Genomic DNA, 24,905 nt, shown 5'->3' with positions numbered 1-24,905 from the left:
TCTGCAATCAGTTGTAAATGCAAGCCAGTTGCCAAGTATTTGAATTAAGATCATATGACCAAGAGCTTGGTGTGACAGTCATAAATGTGAGTAAGTCATTTTTTTTCAAGACCATCATAATTTTGAATTGTAGTAAAATCAATGGTTTTATGTCAAGGATTACTTTGCTCATTGCTCACACAGTAGAGCAAGATACATTATTCTTCTCTGAACCATGTAGGTACCACTTAACTGGCTAAGTTCACCCATAATATTTACCATACTATCAGTATATGTTAAAGCAGCATTGTATATTTCTAAGTTGATCTTGAAGTGTAGCACTGGACTGGTACACTAGACAGAGTAGTTCATAGATTTTCTCCAACCATATTTATTAATATCCATAAAATGCAGAGCGATGCAATTAACCCAACCATCCTTAATCTTGCCCAATTTCCATCTTTATGTTCATATTTTTCAGGAAAAGATCAGAATAATTTACTTCGCAATCATCTAATCCAATGCCATCCATTGCAGGATCTGCTAAAATAGTTTGGATGGATAGCTATCCTGTTTCCTTGAAAATAAGACCTCCCCGGATAATAAGCCCAATCAGGCTTTTGAGCGCATGTGCTAAAATAAGCCCTCCCCCCAAAATAAGCCCTCCCAAAAATATTGCAACGCAGCAGCAGCCATGAGGTGACCAGGCTTGCTGCCTCCTGCACCTCAAAAATAATAAGACCTCCCAAAAAATAAGGCCAAGTGCTCACTTCAGGGGTCAAAAGAAAATAAGACCCTGTCTTATTTTCAGGGAAACACAGTATCCAGTCTCTCTTCATGAGTTCCAATGAAGAAGAATGTACTAAAGCAAGCTATTCCACTGGTTGGCAGCTTTTACTATCAGGAAATTCCTCCTAATACCTACCTTGAATGTACTTCCCTATGGTTTGGGTCTATTAGTTCTGGCTCTGTCCTTTTGCACATCAGTGTACAAGTTCACTTCCTCATTTAAATAACAATCCTTGCCATAATAATAAACAATTCGCTGGTCAAGAACATTCATCAGTAGGAACCTCTTGAATACAAAGGGACTAGAAGCAATTGGATCTCCTGTTCAACTGAATTCCATACTTTAATATTCATAATTGTACTTCCTACATACAGTTTTCCTTTGGTGTAATATTATATACTTCTGCTTGTACAATGGTATGTCGGAATGATCTTAGAAGTCTAGATCCAGAGATGCTTTGTAGGGAACATGTCAAGCTTATCAGGTGGACTAAACATTTTTGGGAAATTAGGGGGTCTTTTTGAGCCCCTTACCTCACACATTATCCAGCTGCAAACTATGCTGTCTCTTATATAACCATTCTATAAAGCAGCCTCATTGGCCAGTCTTCAGCCCAGCATCCCAAGGTCATTCCTGCATACCATTACAACTTAGCAAAGTTTGTGGCCTCAAAAGTTGCTAACAGCATCTGAGATTTGTTCATAAATGTTTTTAGAATTTCAGTAACACACCCACATTGCTATCCATATAATCAAATGTATGTGGCTATGGTTTTCTCTGTTGCAATGTATGGCTGTTTAACTTGGACCATAAAAAAGACTGAGCGCTAAAGAATTGAGGCCTTTGAACTATGGTGCTGGAGAAGACTCCTGCGAGTCCCTTGGACTGCAAGGTGATCAAACAGGTCAGTCCTAGGGGAGATCAACCCTGACTGCTCTTTAGAAGGCCACATCCTGAAGATGAAACTCAAATACTTTGGCCACCTAATGAGAAGGAAGGACTCCCTGGAGAAGAGCCTAATGCTGGGAAAGATTGAGTGCAAAAGAAGAAGGGGACGACAGAGAATGAGGTGGCTGGATGGAGTCACCGAAGCAGTAGGCATGAGCTTAAATGGACTCCAGAGGATGGTAGAGGATAGGAAGGCCTGGAGGAACGTTGTCCATGGGGTCGCGATGGGTCGAACACGACTTCGCAACTAACAACATGTGTCAATGTACATGTTTTCAGCCACTGATCTATTTTCCTGAATCATTACCAACAATTGCAGACTTTCTTCTGTCCAGTTGATAGATATGAGAAAGAGGGGAGTTGAGTTGTTGAATGATTTTGTCCAGCCAGATCATACATTTCGGTAAGAGGGAGAAATGAGCAGATCATTTAGCTGATGCGGGTAGAGAGACTGCAGCAGACAACATGGTGGTCTCAAATCACAGTGCAACTAACACTGCTGTAGAGCAACAAATTATAGTTAACTCAATTCCAAATGAAAAAAATCACTGTTTTTATTCTCAAGTTAATGGATAAGAAAGACCACACATGTGGATGACTCAACCTCTTACTGAGCTAGAAAACATGTGAAACTCCAAAAAAAGACTATTTTATAACTATTTTTATCACTCTCCAGACTAATATGTCTGACTACCTCCCTCCAGAAGAGTGATTTTGTCTAGCAGAGACAGATGACACCCTCCAACAAAAGAAAAACAAGCTTTATATAGAAATATGACCAGAACACAAGAAAATTTCACAAGTGAGTATCTATTAAAACAATATTTGAACCTTTGGGATTCTCTCAAAGACAAAGCAACCCAACTTCTATAAATTCATCACCCAGAATGAACTTAACAGAATTTGAACTAACACATTTAATGACAAAGCAGTACATGGTGAATGAAATATATAAATGTTTTCCCACTGCTTAAAAGCAATAGCACTACCTCCATTCAAAGATAGCTGAAAGAAGCTCAAATATTTGCTATGGGCATTATTCCAAGTCTACAATATATCACAGAATTTAAAAGCCAATGATAATAAGCTAGTCACTATTATCTAAGTTCAAAAGCGTCTCAAGTATTTAAAAACCAGAGTTTGGACTAGCTTCAGAGTCTGCTTGGATAGCTCTGTGGTTAACCTCAAAGATATGCAGCTTTCTCTGGCTATTCCTTGGAACAATGTCGGGATGTTTATGCAAAAGCACAAGCTTGCTCTTTAGATAATACCACTAAGGAGTGAACAAATGAGTGCAAGGAAAAATTGGCCTGAATGTTCATCAGTATAATTTTTGCCTTCTCTGTCCTATTTCATATCAGTACTGATAGATATAAAGTGGTTGTTGGGGTAACTGAAGCATCTGGTTGGACATAGATGGAATAAAATGCTAATAAGGCATTCTTCTCCAAGCTCTTGACCGTGAGATGAATTAAGGCAGGCCACAAGTCTTCTTCTATATTTGCCTGGAATTTGGAATTTATAGTCCTAGCACATCTTGAGGGCACCACACTGAAGAGGGTTAAGATAAGACTATTTACCTGATCTGGTATTCCTAATTTCTATCTGATTGGGTTCCTGTATAGCAAAAGTCACCATTTGCCTAAGTAAGGTTACTGAATTAACCACAACAGGGTTAGTATATTCAATAATATACAAAACCCAAACAAGCTAATTTTATTACGATTTAAAAGCAATATATGAACTCAGTCTTTCCCACTCCTCTCAATTTCAGTCCAAATGATTTTCAATGAAATTAATCCTGTTTCATGCCAATCCAAGTAAACAATCAGAACTCAACTCGATCCTAATAATGCCACTGCAGATTTTGTAGAAAATCTGTAACATTGATTTAATTTTATTTACAACTTTTAAGTCTTTTAATCAAAAGGGTAAATGTAACAAAATAAAGATATTTTTTTCAAAATGCTTGTTGATAAAGCCACAACTGGATTTGCCTTTACCGATGTGTCTGACATTTTCACTAAGCTTCGTTTGGAAAGATTCCTTTTAAATGAAAATGTCAGGGAATGAGACATCACATTATTATTTTTTCAAGATGTTTATACATAGAGTAGGCAAACTTATGAATTATAGTAGATTAGGAATTTTGTTAGCCTACTGAGAGCACAGTCACAAAGGGTTGTCATGGAGATGGGCCTACTCACAAATTGGGAGCCATTACAAGCATGTGTGTAAATATGAGGAAATTATTTTTGGAGATGGAGGGAAGAGCCCAGAGGCTGGACAACAACCTTTTAAAAAACAGGGACTCTACCTAGTTTTGTGGAAAGCAAAAGGAAAGGAGGAGAGAAATATTTTCAGTCTTGCAAGAATCTGTTAACTGAACCTTGCAATAAAGTTAAGAATTAGTGAGGATTTCTGGGGGAGGAAAATTGAGGATTAAAACTCCTCCAAATGAGGGACATGGTGGTTCAGTGGCTAAGACACTGAGCTTGTCAACCAGAAAGGTTGGCAGTTCAGCGGTTCGAATCTCTACCGCTGCATAACGGAGTGAGCTCCCGTTACTTGTCCCAGCTTCTGCCAACCTAGCAGTTCAAAAGCATGTAAAAATGCAAGTAGAAAAATAGGAGCCACCTTTGGTGGGAAGGTAACAGCATTCCATGCGCCTTTAGCGTTTAGTCATGCCGGCCACATGTCTTCGGACAGTGCTGGCTCTTCGGCTTTGAAATGGAGACGAGCATCGCCCCCTAGAGTTGGGAACGACTAGCACATATATGTGAGGGGAACCTTTACCTTTACCTTAAATGAGCAGAGATGGCATTGTGGCAGTCACAGCAGCTGGGTGACAAGACCCTCCGGATAAAAGGGTCCTTTCTGAAATTTTTCCCAAGGTCATTCCCACATACCATTTACACCATGGCCAGTTCCAAAACAGGAAGGTCACATGCATTTTATTCACCAGAGGGAAAATAGTCCTAGATGCTTTCTTCTATCCCAGTGAAAGCTCTGTGGAATCCTGAGGCATTTGTGCAAATAAAGTTGCTGCAGATAGCCAGCATGCAACATGCTTCTATTCAATACTTTTTTTTTCCATTTTACTTTAGTTTCCTTTAGTTGAAAGAAAGCAAAGGTGGAATAAGAATCCATTGAGATTTGGAGATTTGGGGGGGGGGAACGGGACCCTGGGGTCTGGGTGCCAATTTACTATGCTAACATATGCTAATTTTGTTCATTTCTATAATGCATGTTATCTACTTTCTTTATGGCCAGAGATAAGGAGAAAGAACTCTTTTTCAAGGACTTTACAATCAGAAAACAAAAAACCAACAACAACCAGGGGAAACGGAAAAGTGGAGGAAAGAGTCAACTTGGAAACTATATGCAGATGTTTCAGTTTAGGGCAGATTACAAACAGATATGAAAAGGAACAGGTTATATGCCAGGGGCTTCAGGAAAAGAACTAAGAAGAAGAATTAGAAAGAAGCTGGAAAAATAGCAACAGATAGCTGTAGGGAATATCTTTTATAGGATATTAAAATGCTTTATTTAACAAAAAAAAAACAAACCAGACTACATTACCCAGACTGATATAATTCCCTATTTCTTTCTCTTTTAACTTAGAAACCACAAAATTTTACAAATACCAGGCATGGGAACAGACCAGAAAATATCCTTTTTGTTTGTTAAAAGCCTTCTTCTCCAGACATTTCAAAGAAAGCAAACAATCAATCAAGTTTAATTTAACGGAATCAGCAGGTTTTGACTTTTCCTTCAACCAAGAAAATAGCATCCCAAAAATTATTTACGAAAAGTTGGTGCCAGAACCTCATCCCAACCAGCCTGAGATACTTTGAAGAAGCAAATGTGCTTGGCTCCATGGTTTTATCATGCACATTACTCAGCAGGAATAACAAACAATAGGGATCTCTATTCATTGGCTGTTTAGCATTGCACCCAAGCTGGACTCACTGGATTACTGCTTTTTTAATAAGCCAACAAGAAAAAAAGCCTTTTGAAGAACTTTGGCTGATTCTTAAGAGCCAGACAATGTTTGGCAGGGACAAATGCCAAAGATCTGCAAGGAAGCATCAATCTGTGACACAAGGGAAAAAACAGCCTGTATTATCACTAAACAGTCTTCCTGCAGACCGAAGGCATTCTCTTTTCTCTTCAGCTATAAAAAAAAACCTGTCATTCAGAGACAGTCCACATGAATGAATGCAAAAGTGTTGCTCAGACTCAAAATAAAAAAGCTAAAATTTACAGAATGCCTGAGATGCATAGCAACAATTTGGAAAGCAACTTTTGTCATATATGGCTCATCAGTTTCCTTTTACAAAGGACCACCCAATAAACTACAGTAATAGCCATCTAAAGCAGTGTTTCTCAACCTTGTCAACTTGAAGATGTCTGGACTTCAACTACCAGAATTCCCCAGCCAGTGAATGCTGGCTGGGGAATTCTGGGAGTTGAAGTCCAGACATCTTCAAGTTGACAAGGTTGAGAATCACTGATCTAAAGGAATCTGATGAGTGAAATTTCAACATAACCCCCCCCCCTTTAGTCAATGCTTGACCTAAGAGGATGGCTGCTTCCTGACAAGCTGAGGCAGATGGCTAGGACCAAGGCATGATTAGGATAATGTGTTGAGGTACAATGCAGAAGAATTAATATGCCCAGGTCTTCCTCAATAGTCTTATGACTTGTAGAGGATGAAACACCAGCAATTGTCAAAACTAAGTCTTCCAGATACAAAAGGCAACCAATCGTGAACATTATCAGCTTCTGCAACAAGAATAACTGATTGTTCTTAAAAGAATAAACACAAGAAAAATCTTGACCAACAGAAACATAGTCTTCTACCAATGTAGTTTTTTCTGCATAACTTTTAAATATGTAACTCCTGCTCTTCATTTAAGATAATCCAGAGAAGCCTAATGGGAGTGACTCTGATGCAAATGAATTCAGAAACTAAGCTAAGCTATTGCATGTTGCACTTGGCTTGGACCGAGTCATCCATTATGATCTCTACACCATGAGTTAAGAGTAAGCAGGATGTGGAGACCTAATCTATTGTGGGCTGCTGAAATGCAGCAGTTTTTCAGGGATTCAAGTAGAAGACTTTCTCCCTGGTTAAAGGTATCACACTGATTATTGATGGTTAAAGGTATGCACATGCATTATACAATATATACACCTGTTGTTGTTGTCATGTTCGACCCATCACAACCCCATGGATTGCATTCCTCCAGGTGTTCCTGTCCTCTACCATCTCCCGGAATCCATTTAAGCTCATGCCTACTGCTTCGGTGACTCCATCCAGCCACCTCATTCTCTGCCGTCCTTGTCTTCTTTTGCCCTCAATCTTTCCCAGCATTAGGCTCTACTCCAGTGAGCCCTTCCTTCTATAGTCCATCCTATTTATACACTGTAGACTGTATATAGGGAAGAACTATATAATCCTTCCTCAAACATGCAGTCCTCAATAGTTAAGATTATATCCATATATGATGGATAGCAAAGTTCAGTTGAGCAATAGTAGCTTTTTTCAGATTAATTAATAAAGTGGATTAGTTTAAAGGGAAGGCCTAGTTTGCTGAGTTGTTCAAACCAACAGATATTTATCTTTTTCACACCTCAAGAGGAATGCAACTTATGCACTTGCCAATAAAACTCTCATTAGTGTCAAGTTTAATTCTTGGTGGATACAGATTTTTTTTTTGAAACAATATAGAAACAGTTTACTGCCAGTTTCTTCAAGGAAATTTTCTAATCTTGCTCAGTTCTGTGTTTCTTTGGTTGCTTGCTTAGCATGTCAGCTAAATCTCCTATTCAAATAATTAACCAGGTCTGATGCAGCTAAGCTTTTTGAGACCAACTAAAGTTGGCTAGGTGGCCCATGATTTCATCCTAACAATTATTTCATAATATTTGTCTAGAACAGAAGCAATTTGTCATCCTATTACTTCTTCCAGTCTCCTTTTACAAGCTTTGCCACTCCTGCCCTTGTAGTTTATTAACCTTCAGTTTTATCATCTTGGAAGCAAAAGAATGTGGAATGGAAGTGAAAACAGATGAGAGTTAGCCAAACTGAGCCACTGAATACTTACATCACTCTTCCTGAACTTGGCTTTCAAACTCTTCATGTTTTTTCCATTCAAATCTTACACACTTTCAGCACCTATGTAGGGAGAAAAGACAAAAGTGTAAAGAATATGTATGTTTCCAGCTACATTTGGTTGAAATTTAATGAGCAACAGTTTCATTTTCTTAAATGGAGTATAGTTAAGTTTTGGCAAAAAACCGATACCCAAATCTATTGTTCAATTTCACCTATTACATTAAACAGCAAAGAGAATTTATGTGAGCTGGCTTTTCTGTACAACAATGGAGAAAAGGATCTACTTTTACATGTGCATTTTCAAACTACTTATAGCAAAGCTGAATAAGTATGACATAATCTCTCACCTTTTGTTCTAGCCATTTTTTTTTAATCCAGCAAGAAAAATGCACAATCCTCTTTTGTGATTACAATCCCTTGGCATTGTTCTCCAAAGCAGTAAAGAATATATTGTCTGTGTAAAATAATGAAACCTCTAAAAGAATGGTTTCCTATATCCCCATCAAGGTGTAATGCATTTAATAACATGCTTGGTAAAGTAGTCATTGGTTTTATAGGCCATGCTATAGAGGGTTAGTTGCCTTTTTCTTATCTTGTTCAATTGAAGCAGAATGTACTGTACAACACCCAGTGGCTGCTTCCTTGTCAGCTAAGTGTATGTCATTTGCAGCCACAACTTAGCATGGCCAAGGCTTTTCTCCCACAATAGTATCTCCTGGGTACCATATCACATGATCATAATGAACCTTTCTTATTTAAGCAAAACCTCCAGCATACGTTTGCTCAATCTAATGCCTTCTACAAATACTAGCATTACCAGCTCCCAGAATTCCCCAGCAAGGCTCATATTCTGCATTCTAACGGCTGCTGAGATTGCCAAGTTAGGAAAGCTGTTCTAGTAAAGAAGGAAAAGTAATAAGGGAAAGTAATAAGTAACTTTTCCATATATAACCAAAGAATGTACCGTATGTCCACTTAGGCCAGGGGTGTCAAACTCAAGGGCTGCGAGACTACCCTGGAAAATGTAAGGAGCCGTCCCATATCGTTTCAGTCCAGTCTACCTGTGTTGCTTCAGCCTGCTATAACCAATGCGAAGAGGAAACATCGGATCAGTGTGGCTTCGTCCTGGTCTACCCAACGTAAAGAGGAAACATGCCAGCAGTTTGGGGAGTGGTGTCAAGCTGCCCATGCCCACCAAATTGGCCATGCCCACCTGCCCCCCCCCCCCCGAGGTCAACCATGGCCCTGATGGGCCCCTCAATGAAATTAAGTTTGACACCCCTGACTTAGCCAGTTTCATCTATGAATATGTCACCTGTGCTGGATGAAATTGCAACGCCTTCAAGAGCTCTAGGCTGAAACGGATGAGATTTATGACTTGAGAAACATGAAGAGGGTATTTTATAAAAGATCAGGAGGTATCTGGTATTCTAAAGATAAGGCTCTCAAAATGGAAACTTAGGCCCTAGGTGCCCACTAAACAATAATTGTTGTTGAAAGGTTTGTTGCTCAGAAATGCATAGCTCTCAAAAATGAATCCCTTTTCCCAATCATTTTTTATTTTAGAGTGTAAGAAATAACACAGTATCTGTACCTTTAGAAAGATTAACTTCTGCTTACATTGGCAGTTTAATTCATCTAGACATTTTATATTTGGGTTTTCTTAGCTGATTTTAATGCATAGGGACTTGACTTTACATGGCCTTTTTGAACTGAATGTCTCATTTTTAAATATGCTACCCTGAAACTTCCCTTTGAACCAAGGCAAGATCTTTAAATCTTTACAACTGCAACTCCAAAACCAAGGAGTATACTGCAGAACAGTAGCCTTGTGCTGTCTATTCACCAACAGAAATAAAATCTGGAGAGCACGGTGCACTTTTGCAGAGCTGAATGTATACGGGCAAGCTGCAAAAATTGCAAATAGAAGTAACATGACACAAGCTGTGTGTCAAAAGAACTGATTTGTTCATTGCACAATCATTGCAAATGCCTTTAGCTAGAGGTTAGTCCTGTTCCTCTCTCAAAAACAAAAAATAAAAATCCTGCATTGTTAAACACACCAAACCAGTCAAGTGCTACTTGGCAAGGATAACATTTATTCATGAGTTGCAAAACCAACAAGGATAATTCAGTGAAACTAAAAACCTTGTAAGCTTTTTTGTGTGTGGGCGGCCAATTGACCTCTAAGAGAAGGAAAGAGCACTTGGAAAGGGGTCCTGGAACTTTCTGGATTTTTAATACATCAAAAAACAAATATTTGCAGGCAGATTCAGCTGTTTTGCAGAGCAAATACATACTATATTCTCAAGTTTGTTTTTATATTTAAAACAGTCTCTACTTTATGAGTGGTACCTAAATACAGGTAGTTCTTGACTTACAAACATAATGGAGCCTACCCATCGTGGTTGTAAGTTATGAGAGTTGTAAGGTGGGTCACCTACACGACTAACCCAATTTATTATCTTTTTTGTGGTCGTTAAATAAAGCAAAAGTCATTAAGCAAACCAACAGTTTGCTATAGGCTGGTTTTTCTGAATAGCTTGATTCCCTCTTCTTTGGGGCAACCCCTGAGATATTGGAATACTGTTACCATATCACCCCTAGTCCTTCTTTTCATCAAACTGGACATACAGCAACCGTTCTTCAAATGCTTTAGCCTGCAGTCCCCTATTCATCTTTGTTGCTCTTCTCTGTACTCTTTCTAGAGTTTCAACATATTTCTTTACATCATGGCAACCAGAACTAGATGCAGTATTCCAAGTGTGGCCTTACCAAGGTATTAACACTTCAGGTAGTCTTGATTCTATCCCTCTGTTAAGGCAGCCTAGAACTGTGTTGGCTTTTTTGGCAGCTGCTGCACATGGCTGGTTCATATTTAAGTGGTTGTCCACTAGGATTCCAAGATCGTTCTCACAGTTACTATTATTGGGCCAGATACCACCTATATTGTACCTGTGTGTTTGGTTTTCTTGCCTAAATTTAGAACCTTAGTTTTCCCCCCACTGAATTTCATTTTGTTAAGATAGCACCCAATGATCCTTCTGTATCTTAAGCCTATCTTCTGGAGTGTTGGCTATCCCTGCCAGCTTGGTGTCATCTACAAATTTGATGAGTTCCCCATCTATCACATCATCCAAATCATTGATGAAGATATTGAAGAGTACTGGTTGTATCCTGGAGAGTTGGGGTAACCTGGGGAGTACTCTGGGGTACCCTGGGGAGTTGTGTTGCAACTTTGAATAGTTGCCAACTAAGCAAGAACTATCTGTATGGAAGAAATGATAGTGAAAGTAGTGGAATACCTGTGATGTTCAATTCTGCAGATCCTTATTAGCCGACACCAAACAGTAAACATGCATCCAGTGCAGCACAGGGTGTCTCAATCTTGGCCAGCAAAGGAATTCTGGGAGTTGAAGTCCATGCAAGTTGCCAAGACTGAGAAACACTGATGCAGTGACTTTCATGTAGAGATCCTTCTATGCCTCCCATGAAGCTCCTCTTTGTTATCATGCTGGATGCTAAGAAGGAATCTGCCCTAAAGCACTTCTAATTATTTACCTATGTGGTCTGATATTGTACTTGGGCAGACAGGACTCTCTATAGAGATCTTTTTTTGACCTGCTTGCAGAGAGCTTTTCTAATCGAGAACAGTAATGGATTTAAGGAGGCAGGCAGAAAAACATGTTCTGCAACTAAAACAACAGATTGTGGAACCAAAACATGACTTCCCTCCTTAGCAGAAGGGAAAAAGCAAATGCTTCTTAATGGGTTTATTGCAAAGTTAGACATTTGTATGGATCAGCATGTCTGGCCAATGGAAGGCGAAAAAAATAAATCTGGCTGGAGATCTTTCCCCATTCTTTGGATATTTTATTTAGCCATAGGCAAAAGCCTGCACTTAGCAGTCAGAGCTCCCATGAAGTAGGGTGCCAATCATGAGCTATCCCAAAAAGGGTAACCAGGGAGAAAAGAAAAAGTTCTTCTCAAGATTTTGAAGAAAGACATGGGCTTCTCCCAACGAGCAAGTTTAACAAAGTTGCTTTCCTTTGAAATAAAAATCCAACCATGCTGCAAGTGTTTTAAACTTCAACAGGCTATGCTGAGGTCAAAACCTTTCCAAAACGCTGGAAGGAAGAAATTTAAAAACAGTTGCTATTTTAGGTGATGCAATTGTAGAGTATGCAAAAAAAGGGGGCTTGGGAGCCATATGCAGTTGGGGTGAGCTGTTCCAGAAAAAAAAAAAGAACAATAAAGGCAGGAGCTTTTTAGTAGCTTAATAGCCTTAAGACATAGGAACCAGATTTACAAAACACCTCCTTCATCTTCTCCATATAAATTAATTGTTACTATTCTGACAAGTAAAATAATTGTTACTATTCTGACAAGTAAAATTGAGATTCGAAAGATCTGCAGGAATGGTAAAACTAAAATCCAACAATATGTAATTGTCCCTTCGAGGGCTTGCAGCCCTTTTCGGTATACAGGTCCCCAAGTTACACTTATAATGGACCCTGCCGGTTATAAATTATAATTTTAAAATTATAACACACACACTTTTATGTTTTTTTGTGTTCATTAAACGAACATGGGAGCTGTAGAATAGAATTTTTTATTGGCCAAGTGTGATTGGACACACAAGGAATTTGTCTTTGGTGCATACAGCGTATGTAAGTGCAAATAGTAAGTGCAAATTTGTTGTTGTTAGTTGCAAAGTCCGACCCATCGTGACCCCATGGACAACGTTCCTCCAGGCCTTCCTCTGGAATCCATTTAGGTTCACGCCTACTGCTTCACTGACTCCATCCAGCCACCCCATTCTCAATAGTAAGTGCAAATAACAGGCTTAAGTGAACCCATTGTGGATTATGACATGGTTTTACCGAAAACTGGAAGTGCTAGTTTTCAACAAAACCATCGTAAAATGCAATTTGCGTGACTATGAGATGCTATAAACAGCCTTAAGTGCAGCTGTGTTACTCAGCACCTGAAGTGTAGTCAGAGACCGCAGGGGTGGGGATGGTGCAACAACTGTCGGAACTTCAGATCCAGGTGGTAAGTCTCTCTTTTCAGGTAGGTCGTAAGTCAAGAATCTGTACAGGTGGAGGACACACCCTGAGTGCACACCCAAACCTGTGTTTTTGCAATGCATGTTACTTGGCCATCATAAGAGTGATTTCTTAATCAACTGGAAGAACATCAGATTTCCAAGCTGGTGGCATTATACAGTAGTCCTTGCCTTTCATTCAGTGACCACTCAGAATTACAATAGCATGGGAAAAAAGTGACTTCTGACTGGTTTTCACACTTCTGACTATTATAGCATCTCTACGGTCTTTTGGGCAAAACTCATTTAACAACTGCCTTGCTTAGCAACAGAAATTTTGGCTCAACTGTGGTCATAAGTTGAGGACAATCTGTATAACCAAGACTGACCTGCATAATTTCCATACCTTCCCACTGCAGAGACAAGAAAATTAGTGCTTCACCATTCCCAGGATCCTCTTGCTATAGAAAAAGCCTTTTTAAAACAATAAGAGGATGGATTTTTCTGCTCTGCATTAGGGAGAGGCTTTTAAAGAATTCAATTCTGGCAGTATTTGTGGAGATGGGATCAGGCTATGAGTTGTGCTGAAGCAGGGCATGTGCACTTGCCAAAGAAAATGAAATATTGTAATCCTTAGCATTCGAGAACAATCAAGCATGAAAAAAACTGATTACATTAGAACAACTCATCAATGGGTTTTTCTATAGAGTTGAGCCCTTAAGAACCTAGCACCAGTATCATTACAGTAGAGAAAATACAAGATTGTTTTCAGTTAAAGAGAAAAGCAAGCTATCCTTATCATCTACTCAAATTCAAATACATTTTCTTTTAAAATGAAGTAAAACAGCCAATCTGGAAATAGGTTCCATTAAAGTAGATAAAATCAATCTTTCCGAACCAGTGGTGAAAGTCCAAAATATTCAGAAAATGCCAAGTTGGAAATGGTCAGAGTAAGATTATCACACCTCCAAACAATATTAGTCAATTCCTAAATGATCATAGTTATTGTGCTTTCAGAAAGAAAATTCCTCCCACAGAAAAATCTATCAGCATCCCATAACGTTGTCAGACAACTGACAGGTTACAACTCATGCAAATGACATAATTCACATCATTTGAGCTATTATGTGATATCACTGTGACTTATCCTGGATACCTATGTGCACTGACTCAGAAGTCTATTAAACACACATCATAAAGTTGTTGCACATCATTCCTTCACAGAAATGCAAATGAGGCATAAGAAGTACATAAAGAAATTAAGGAAACGGGAACTTAGTAACAAATCAACATTTTTAAATTCAGATCCAAAATATGAAACAGCCTCGTGAACCATGGAAATGGAGAACTGGGAAAGATGTATTAAAATTAAAACATAACCACACAACCAGGAACAAGAGCAAATATCCAGTGAGGCTCTGATGCAATTGTTCCTCTATTTGAGAAAAGCACACACAGTTATAAAATCACATTTTTTATTTCTCAGTGATTTACACAAAAATTCCACAGCATTATTGCTGAGGCAAAACAGGAATTCAGATTCCACATGATTCATCTGGTATACATGGGGACATGACATAAAATTGTATTTCCTTGATTTCAGTGTACCGGTAGTCTTTGACTTACAACCACTTGTTTAGCAAGTGTTTGAAGTTACAACAGCAATGAAAAAAGTGACTTCTGCCCATCCTGTGGTCAAAATTTGGATGTAACTGGAATGCATTTACGTTTGCAGTGTCCCAGGATAACATGATTGCCATTTGTGGTCGGAAGTCAAGGACTATCTGTATATGTGTATCAAGGCTTTCTATATATAGGGTAGGACAAGAAGCAATGGGTGGAAACTAATCAAGGAGAGAAGCAACCTAGAACTAAGGAGAAATTTCCTGACAGTGAGAACAATTAATCAGTGGAACAACTTGCCTCCAGAAGTTGTGAATGCTCCAACAATGGAAGTTTTTAAGATGTTGGATAACCATTTGTCTGAAGTAGTGTAGGGTTTCCTGCATAAGCAGTGGGTTGGACTAGAAGACCTCCAAGTTCCTTCCAACTGTTATTCTGTTCCTCTATTCTACATTTTCTCCTGCAAATACTGACCATCAGGGCCTAAATAGCTTCGAAAGCTAATGTGCTGTTTTTTGTCATTTAAAATGCAACCATCTGTGAGTTCAATTCCCAGGAGAGGGTTTGAATCCATAGAATAGCATCTGGCTACTGACATCTGATGAATCCCGAAGAGGATGAACCTGGTCACATGATGCCTGCCTCTGGTGATCAACATTACATTTTCCCCTAATGTGATCCATATATATATACATACATACATGCATACATACATACATACATACATACATACATACATAATTGCTGCACATAGGATAACCAGTGGCACTAAGTTGAGGAAGGTTATTATTAACCATTTTTATCCTCATCATCAGCCACAAAAAGAGGAAGAATTCCAAGAGCTTTACAAGGTCAATAACAAGTCTATAAACCCAAGAGTAGGGATTATTTGGAAGACAAAACACAAAAGGTAAAGAACTCAGTGGGAGGAAAAAGCAGATTAATTGCAGAAGTCTTATGATCTGCTGGAATATTCCAGAAGAGGAGGAGCTGAAGTCTGATGACTCTGCAATAAAATCGCCCCAGTTTTCTCTGCTATATTATTGGAACTATATTTTGAAACCAACAGGAAATGCTTTCCTGGCCATCTATAAATGGGTTAATATCTCAAGGCCATTGTTTAGAAAAGTTACAGAATATATTGTAAATTCCCATTACAGCTAGCTCATTTAATATCATGTAGAAGTCATGTGCCTTCTATCCATTATTGACAGAGGCAGCATCATGGCAGACCCATCTTCAAATCTCCATTTCTCAGCCTAACTTTCCTCACAAGATTGTTGCAAGAATAAAGTGAATTGGGCAAAGCCACTTCACAGAACCACAGCTCCTGGTGGGTTCCGTGACCCGTCAAAACCGCGGTCCACTAAAGCGCGCCCGATCAAAGCGCGTACGTGACGTCATCAGCAGTGCGACAAATAAAATTAAAAATAAATTAAATTAAAATTAAAATTAAATTAAAGCAAGCCGATTCACATAAAGGTAAGGGTTAGGTTTAGGGTTATGTTAAGGGTTAGGGTTAGGTTTAGGGTTACGTTAAGCGTTAGGGTTAGGTTAAGGGTTAGCGTTAGGTTTAGTGTTAGGTTAAGGGTTAGGTTAAGGGTTAGGCTTAGGGTTAGGTTTAGGGTTAGGTTTGGGGGGGTTAGGGTAAGGTTTTCGCTTTAATTTTAAATTTACCGCTCACAGCGTGCCGTTTTCATCGCGCTGTGATGACGTCACATACGCGCTTTCATCAAGCGCGCTTTAGTCTACCGCGGATTTGTGGTGGAACCATGGGTTCAAGGTACAGTGCATATGATATCAGTCTAAGAAATACATTCTGAACAAGCAACTTAACTTCCATGTATGCAAACAGGCATACCATGATTGCCTGTATAAAAGATCCAAATATAGAATATACCAAAATATTTTCATTACCTCCAACGCTGCTTTCATTTTGAGTTGATATTAAAGGATAATTCTTGTAATGAGTCTTAAACTCTGCTGCCAGTGGGTGGCTCCATCAATTTGCCCTGGGCTTTATTCTTGCGCTAACACAGCTCTCTTGCCAACCTAAATTTCCAAGCTTATCAAATGTAACATGCAGCACCAAATTCTCTTACACGCCCACTCTTCATGTGGGCCATATAAGTTGGGCAGTGTTCATTTTCAATTACATCAGATGGTTCCCTATTTAAGGGAGGGTAGGGAAGAGATCCTTAACCTAGAATTCTGCAATCTCGAAATGTACTGGATTTTAATTCCCAGCATGAGAGATGAATATCCAATCCTCTGGAAAGCAGAAACTCATAGGAAGCAACTATGACCATTTCTATATTTTTCTATATTCAGATATTGTTATTGTAAGAGTAAGTTTGGTGTAGTGGTTAAGGCGGGAGACTAGAAAATAGGAGACCATGAGTTATAGTCCTGTTTTAGGCACACTCAGCTGGGTACCTTGAACCAGCCACTTTTTCTTAGCCTTAGGAAGGAGGCAATGGCAAATCACTTCTGAAAAACCTTGCCAAGAAAACTGCTGGGATTTGTACATGAATCGGACATGACAGAAGTTGAACAGAACAAAAAAAAATATTATTTTGTATTTTATTGTAAGTTGCTATGAAGTCATCCAATCTATGACTTATATAATTTAGTGTAGTGTGATTATTTGATATTGTAAGTTTTTAAGACCCCCACTAATGATTGTCCACAAAAAGGGGAATAAAAAGTTAAATAAATCTGGTTCAACTCTGGCCATTATAAAGTATTATACACCAAATATGTTGACATTATACTCTGATACAGCTGAAATTTTCTTGATCACTTATATTATAGTTCCTCCATACCCAATTCGATTCTCCAAAAATGCCAGATTTCAACTTTTAGGATTACTAATCATCACAAGAATACAGTATTTTCAGAGGGCACAAGGTTGGGTAACTATCTTACCCTAACTGTATAATAGTGAACAACTAAAAGTGCCATAAACTGTTACAGATTCTCCATTCTGGAAACATTATCACATGTTACAAGCACATGCACAACTTTGATGATGACTGAATGTGTGGACTGGCTACAGAAAAACAGCTGTTGCCAGAAGATGACAATGCTGTAATATAAATTGTAGACAAGTAATATCTGTAAGACAGATATAATCCTTGTTATTAATAATCCTTGTTATTAATCAAAACAATTGGGCTTCTGATGCTCTTCTCAATACACAGTATAAACCCAGTCAAGGTTAATGAATAAACTTTAATTATCTTGCCCATTAGATTAAAAAGCCTGCAAGTCCTATAGGTAAAATTTCTACTGAATTTAAGTCATCTCCAAAGAATACATGAATGTAGCGTATTCTCGATAATAAAAACACAATTTGCTGCTATCCTCTTCCAGAATGTATTTTCTTCAATCTCCTAGTCCAGGGGTGTCAAACTCAATTTCATTGAGGGCCGCATCAGGGCTGTGGTTGACCTGGGGGGAGGGAGGGCTGTGTGTGTATGGCAAGCTTGACACCATTCCCCAAACTGCTGGCATGTTTCCTCTTCACATTGGGTAGACCAGGTTGAAGCCACACTGGCCCAATGTTTCCTCTTTGCATGGGGAAGACCGGGCCAAAGCTGCATTGGGTAGACTGGGCTGAAGCGACATGGCCTGGCCCCTTACATTTTCCAGGATGGCCCTGAGGGCCGAATCCAACTACATAGTGGGCCACATTTGGCCCAAGGGCCTTGAGTTTGACACCCCTGTCCTAGTCTAATATCCACTTTTAGTTGGTCATTCAAGTACTAACAAGGTTCATTCCTGCTTAACATTTTGACATCCACTAAATCTGATAAATCTGATGGAGGGACATAGTGGGTCAGTGACTAAGACACTGAAGTTGTCAATCAGAATGATCAACAGTTTGGCAGTTTGAATCTCTGGCACTGCGTAATGGAGTGAGCTCCCGTTACTTGTCCCAGCTTCTGCCAACCCAGCAGTTCGAAAGCATGTAAAAATGCTAGTAGAAAAATAGGGACCATCTTTGGTGGAAAGATAACAGTGTCTGTGCGCCTTCGGTGTTTAGTCATGCCGGCCACATGACCACAGAGACATCTTCGGATAGTACTGGCTCTTCAGCTTTGAAACAGAGATGAGCATCGCCCCCTACAGTCGGGAATGACTAGCACATATGTGCGAGGGGAACCTTTACCTAAATCTGATAAGTAAATAACTATAAATAAATAAAAATATATTAACAATCAGTAAAAAGCCCATTCATTCTTTGAACAGAACAATTGGGACTAATCGCCTCGGAAAGGGAAATGATTCCAGCTGAGCGATTTCTTTTCTGTAGAACTTGTAAGCTACTTTCTTTCAATTAGAGAAAAAGAAATATTCATAGTCTGAAAATAAAAGAATTGTCCAAGAGATTTCTTCTACATCAGCACTGTCAAAATGAACAAAATTCTTTTGTAAAGTACAGAAGCCCCACTGATACCTACTCAACAACATTATAAGGGCCCTTTGCTTTGTGTAATTTAGAGAAATATGAAAATAAGTTTTATGGAAGATCAGGTATTAAATTGGAACTAGGAAACCCAGGTCTAGTCCACATGTGACAGTGTAGCTAAGCCACAAAATTGTGGTCTGATAAAATCATAATTGATTACATTTACACACCGTGCAAAGCAACAACCACAGAAACCACACATTGGTTTAGACACTATCTCTTGTACAACCTATCTCAAAAACTGTTCTTGTGAGGAATAATATTAGAAGAGGCAAACTATCCTGAACCTCTGGGAGGAAAAACAGGTTGTTTATCTAGTGAATAAATGAAATATAACCAAATAAGATAAAGCTGCACCAACTTAAAATGGTTAGGTTTAACAGGTTCATGCAAATACTATATTTCTGTAATTTCTTTAGAGTCAATTTGCATTTGTTATAAAACCACAGATTACAATTTTTGAATGAATTAATGGTTGACTCACAGGGCAGCAAAAGAAGAGACATTTAAGCTAACTCCTATAATTTCAACCCCTCTCTTAAAAAAATAATATTCCCGAATCTATTCATTTACAAAGTTTGTATGCCATTTCACAGAGACACTATATAGGTAGTCCTCACTTAATGACTAGTTGCTTAATGATGTTCAAAGTTGCAACACCTCTCCCCTAAAGGTTCTTATGACATGGTTCCAGAATGGCACCCCACTAGTCACATGACTGCATTTTGGCTAGTTACAGCATTCCACAGTTACATAATGTAAATTACATTGCTTTTGAACAGAAATGCCCATAGGAGTCAACTGGCTCACTTAATAACAGAAGTATTCGCTTCACGGCTGCTGCAAAAATTGGATCAGTCATGTGGGTGCCTTGATTTATAACCGTCATGACTTATGTTGAACAAGCCGGGCTTCATTACAGTGTTAAATCAATAATTACCTGTAGTTTCCAAAGCAATTAAAAATGCTTTGCCAATTACAGAGTAGCAGCAATAGTAGAAAAACTGCTTTTTATACACAATGAATCATCTTTCCAACCACCTTTTCGCATTCACAGATGTAGATTTTTTTAATCAGAAAAACTTAGTTTATTACCATGTTTCCTTGAAAATAAGACAGGGTCTTATTTTCTTTTGACCCCCGAAATAAGCACTTGGCCTTATTTTGGGGGAGGTCTTATTAATTTTGAGGTGCAGGAGGCGGTGAATGTAGTCACCTCATGGCTGCTGCTGTGTTGCAATATTTTTGGGGAGAGCTTATTCTTGGGGAAACAGGGTAGAAGGTTCAACACACATTAAAATTTAGAATACTCCAGCCACTTGAGGAATAATTCAATAAAATCATTGGAAAGGAAATACAAGCTGGGGAGAAAAGCACCCCTTCTCCTCAAAATGAATGAAGCCTACTTTAAAGAAGAAGAAAAAACAAGTGAGAATAAATACAATCACCAATTGTCCTCTGGTCCACTATGGATGGGTGTTTCAACTTCAACAGTTACCATCAGAAGCTCTGTATTTTGAACAACACTCTTCCAAAAACAAGCTCCCTTTTAGTTTTGCTGTCACTTTGAGCTACTGTATTTGCCAACCATGAAATGCACAATGAAAGGATGGTTGAAAGCGATGCAATTGTGTCCTCAATTAACACAGCAGCCTTCAAGAATTTGCTTTACAAAAACGTACCAGCAGCACCTCCACTGGCATTTAATAGCAATGGGGAAAAACCGGAGAGAATTTCTCCTGCCTCTATAATGGAATCAAAGAAATTGGTTGAATTTACACATCACTCCTAGCGTGGCTTCCAGGTTTTGTGAATCCAGCTGTTGTGGTTTATTCCACAAACCAAACTCTACATGTACTCAGGCTATGGATACATCTCAGCTTCTGACTGGTTGCTTAGCAACCATTCAACATTCTGGTCCCCCGTACCCCCCCCCCCCGCAAGGAATTTAAGACTTGGTTTCAAAGTTGCAACATTGCCCTCCCAGTCACATGGCCAAATTTTGGGTGCTCAGCCTGCATTTATGCCCATTTGTAGTAGTGGCCACATGATCGCAATTTACAACACCATTTTGCCAGAATCTAGTATATTTACTTCCAGTTTCTGGCAAAAAAACTGCACATAGTGAACACTTGGTTCAGTTAACGACAAGGTCTTAATAACAGGTCCGGTCACATGGTAGCCCACTTGATGATCATAATTGTTATGCTCAATTACAATTGCAAGTCAAGAACTATGTATAAGGAATCACCTTAAACATTGGGACCTAGCAAAGGAATGAGAAAAGTATTCTGAAAAGATATATGCACATCATACAAAACATGATTACATAGGTTATGACTCTCCTGCTCACAAACCAAGATTGCTTCTGTGTAGGGTAAGTAAATAGGAACTCCCCAAGATTAGTGTCATTCTCAGTCATCCGGGTCATGTCCCCAAGATTAGAGATTACAGCTGCTCCTATAAGTCACCAAAGTTTTAATGAAATGAGGATCCGTTTGAAAGCCTGAATCAGCACCGTGACCCGTCAAAAGCGCGGACGACAAAAGCGCGATCGACAAAATCGCGCCTTTGACGTCATCACAGCGCGACGAAAAAGATCGAAAAATTCAAATAAAAATTAATAAAAATTAAATTAAAGCAAGCCGATTCACATAAAGGTAAGGGTTAGGGTTAGGGTTAGGGTTAGGGTAAGGGTAAGGGTTAGGGTTAGCTTTAGAGCGTTAGCGTTAGCGTTAGGGTTAGGATAAGGGTTACCGTTCCGTTTTTCGTTACTTTAACGGTTAGGTTTAGGGTTAGGTTTAGGGTTAGGTTAAGAGTTAGGGTTAGGGTTAGGTTTAGGGTTAGGTTTGGGGGGGTTAGGGGAAGGTTTTAGCTTTATTTTTACATTTTTTCGATCTTTTTCGTCGCGCTGTGATGACGTCACAGCGCGCTTTTGTCGAGCGCGATTTTGTCCTACGCGCTTTTGTGGTGGAACCAATCAGCACACATCTCTCTTGCAATCATTGCTGGCTTATAAGAACATATCGGAGAGAGACAAAGGTATCTCCCCTCCACCAACAATTTGCACAAAGCCTGCATTTCTTATTTTAAGATTTCTAATGCTCAAGGACTAGAAGGAAAGCTGGAGGATTCTGCTTTATTAGAACAGAAACTCTGTAGGGCTTACGGATATATTTTTCATCATGGCAAATATTTTCCTAGTTTCGATAAGCAGAATCAATTAAAAACCAGCAACAAAAGAAACACCACGAAAAAAAAGTTTGCCTAGGAGTCATTAAAATGGCAGGAATTTAGAATCTGGGATCGATAAATCATCCACTTAGGCTGAGCAGACGCCTTCACTGGAATGGGCTGCCCCACATATTAAATCAAAGGTCGGAGGCTACCTTGGCCCATCTTGAGATGCCAAATCTCAAGAGTGAGCCAGTGTTGGTCACATTACAAAAAGATGTTGAGACTTTGAAAAAAAAGTGCAGAGAAGAGCAACTAGGATGATTAAAGGCCCGGAGACAAAAACAGATGAAAAATGGTGGCAGGGTATGGCTACTCCAGAGAAAAAAAGGGCTAAGAGTGACCGTATTCCATCATTTGAAGGGCTGCCACAAAGAAGTCAACTTATTTTCCAAAGCACCAGAAGACAAGACAAGAAACAATGGATGAGAACAATGGAGAGAAGGAACCTGGAATTAAGGAGAAACTTCTTAACAGTGAGGACAATTAACCAGTGGAACAGCTTTGCCTTCAGAAGTTGTGGTTGTTTCATCACTGGAGGTTTTTAAGAAGAGGCTGGACAGGCACTTGTCTGAAATGGTAGAGAGTCTCCTGCTTAAGCAGGGGGCTGGACTAGAAGATCTCGAAGGTCCCTTCCAGCTCTATTCTGATCCATCTGAATTTCCCTGGAGCTCTCAAAGCTTCCCCAGGAATTATGATTCATGAAGGAAGCTGCGGAGCTGTCAAACTTTTCCAAGAGCCCCCAGCTCGCATTCTCTAGGGCAGTGTTTCTCAACCTTGACAACTTGAAGTCCTGTGGACTTCAACTCCCAGAATCCCCCAGCCAGCTATGCTGGCTGGGGAATTCTGGGAGTTGAAGTCCACAGGACTTCAAGTTGCCAAGGTTGAGAAACACTGCTCTAGGGGAAGGCCGGGCGGGAGGTTAAAAAACAAAAACCTCCAAGGTTGGCCGGAGTCACCCGGGAGGCTTTCTGAGGCGAGGTTCCCCCTTTGGTGGGTCGGGGAGGCAGGAGGTGGGTGGAAGCGGCGGCCAGTCTCTTCCTCGCGACCTCCCTTCCCGCCGAGCAACTTTCCCCGCTCCCACCGGACTTCCAGAGGTGGTTCGCCTCGACTGCCACAGAACAAAAGGGCGAGAGAGAGAGCGCCTTTCAAACCGAGGCGCTGGCGGGGGGCTCCTTCGCCCATCCAGACGTCGCCCCCTCCTGTTCAAATTGAAGGAGCCCCCCCCCCAAGGGAAAAAGCTCCCTCTCCGCGCTCCCATTGCAGTACCGTTCCCTAGCTAACACGAAGAGTATCCCGTTCGCTCGGTTTTTTATAATAATAATAGTAGTAATAGTAGTAGCAGTAATAATAGTAATAATAATAATTTGTCAGTGCACAACATATGTACAATGAGATTGGTTCCCCTACCAACTCTGCGCCTACCGATATGCGCTGGACCGCAATCGCCATCGTTGCTTTCCAACATTCCCGGGGATAATGGAAGTTGTAGTCCAAGCTAAAGCAAAGAGCATCTCTCCCCATCTCATATCACGGTTCAAAGCCAATGCCTGGAACCGGCTCCGCCTAATTGCACGAATCGCACTGGCGGCTCGGGCATCTTCCCTCTCCTTTTCTGCCACTCCGGTTCCAGCCACCTTCGGTCTTTTTCTCGAGGACTTGCGAGACAATGCAACCATTCATAGGCTGGATCGCTCCTTCTCGGGCCGTCAAGGTCTCCCACCCCTTCCCGCTCCCAAATAAGAATCCCAACTACAAAAGAAGGAACGGGATAGGGGTGTGGGGGGTGGAGGTTGAAGGAAAGCTGGCGGGAAAGGACGAAGACTTGTGAAAATCCTCCAAGCCAGGCATTGGAAGCTCGCCCCAAAAGTTCCGGCAAACGCTACTCACCCCATAAAAAGATTTGCTGCACCCTGTTGCTAGTGGATGCCGGTTCCGGCTGCAGAGCCCCGAGCTGCCGAGCGGCGCTTTCGGACACAGGAGGCGGATTTGGTCGCTTCGCAAAATGTAGGAATCGCGTTTGCTTCTTCCTCCCTCCCCCCCCGCGGCGCTCGGTTCTGCTACGGGGCGGTTGTTACTCCTCGCTCGCTTGCAAACTGCTGGCTTGTTCGCTCCTGCAAGCCACGCGCGCGCGCCCATATGCTGAGCCTCGAAAATTACTTCTCGGCGTTGTAAATGCCCCGGAGTGGGCGGGGGGATGACGTCACGGCGGAGCCCACGTGACGCGGCGAAAGGCGCCTCCGCCACCGCTGCTGCTGCTGCTCCGCCTCGGGGGACCGGCGTGGCGCCGGGTCTGGGGGCGCTGGCTTGACGGGCGGGCGGCCGGTCACGTGCTTCGCGCGGCCTCTCAACCTCTCGCGCCTCCCCCCCCCCCCACCGCTTCTTCGGTCCTTTGATGAACTTCGTGGGTTGCTGGGGCCGCCTCGGGATTGGACTTCAGCGCCTCCGGCGGCGGCCGCGGCGGCACCGGGTCCTTAGAATTCGTTTCTGCTGGTAGAGAGAAAGAACCCCTCAAAAACCCCGTTCCTCTGCTTTGGACCCCAGCCGATGAAAACGCCCAGGAGCGCCTGGGTTGGTGCCTCCTGTAAGGCTATAGCGAAGCAGGTCGTCATGTACCGAAGTTGCCTTAAATCCTTATGTGCCCAATAAAGTATTGTTCGCTCTTGGCCAATAAAGACTTCTGTTC

General features: G+C 40.6%; 1 protein-coding gene across 3 annotated transcripts in view; it reads right to left on the bottom strand.

Moving 5' to 3' along the window:
- RAI14 (retinoic acid induced 14) overlaps positions 1-24,366 on the bottom strand; it is a 119,363-nt gene extending 94,997 nt beyond the window's left edge. For all 3 annotated transcript variants that reach the window (XM_087715394.1, XM_087715393.1, XM_087715395.1), the window contains exons 1-2: positions 24,110-24,366; positions 7,831-7,901 (exon numbers count right to left, since the gene is read on the bottom strand). In XM_087715394.1, coding sequence (XP_087571520.1) covers positions 7,831-7,866 — 36 coding nt within the window. In that variant the 5' untranslated portion in view covers positions 7,867-7,901; positions 24,110-24,366. The remainder of the gene's footprint in view (positions 1-7,830; positions 7,902-24,109) is intronic.
- Positions 24,367-24,905: the final 539 nt, after the last annotated feature.

This window comes from Thamnophis sirtalis, unplaced genomic scaffold (assembly GCF_051295495.1).
Source record: "Thamnophis sirtalis isolate CommonGarterSnake01/CBP01778 unplaced genomic scaffold, rThaSir2_p1.2 scaffold_5, whole genome shotgun sequence".
NCBI classification, from domain to species: Eukaryota; Metazoa; Chordata; class Lepidosauria; order Squamata; family Natricidae; genus Thamnophis; species Thamnophis sirtalis.
This window is presented reverse-complemented; position numbering and strand designations above follow the sequence as displayed.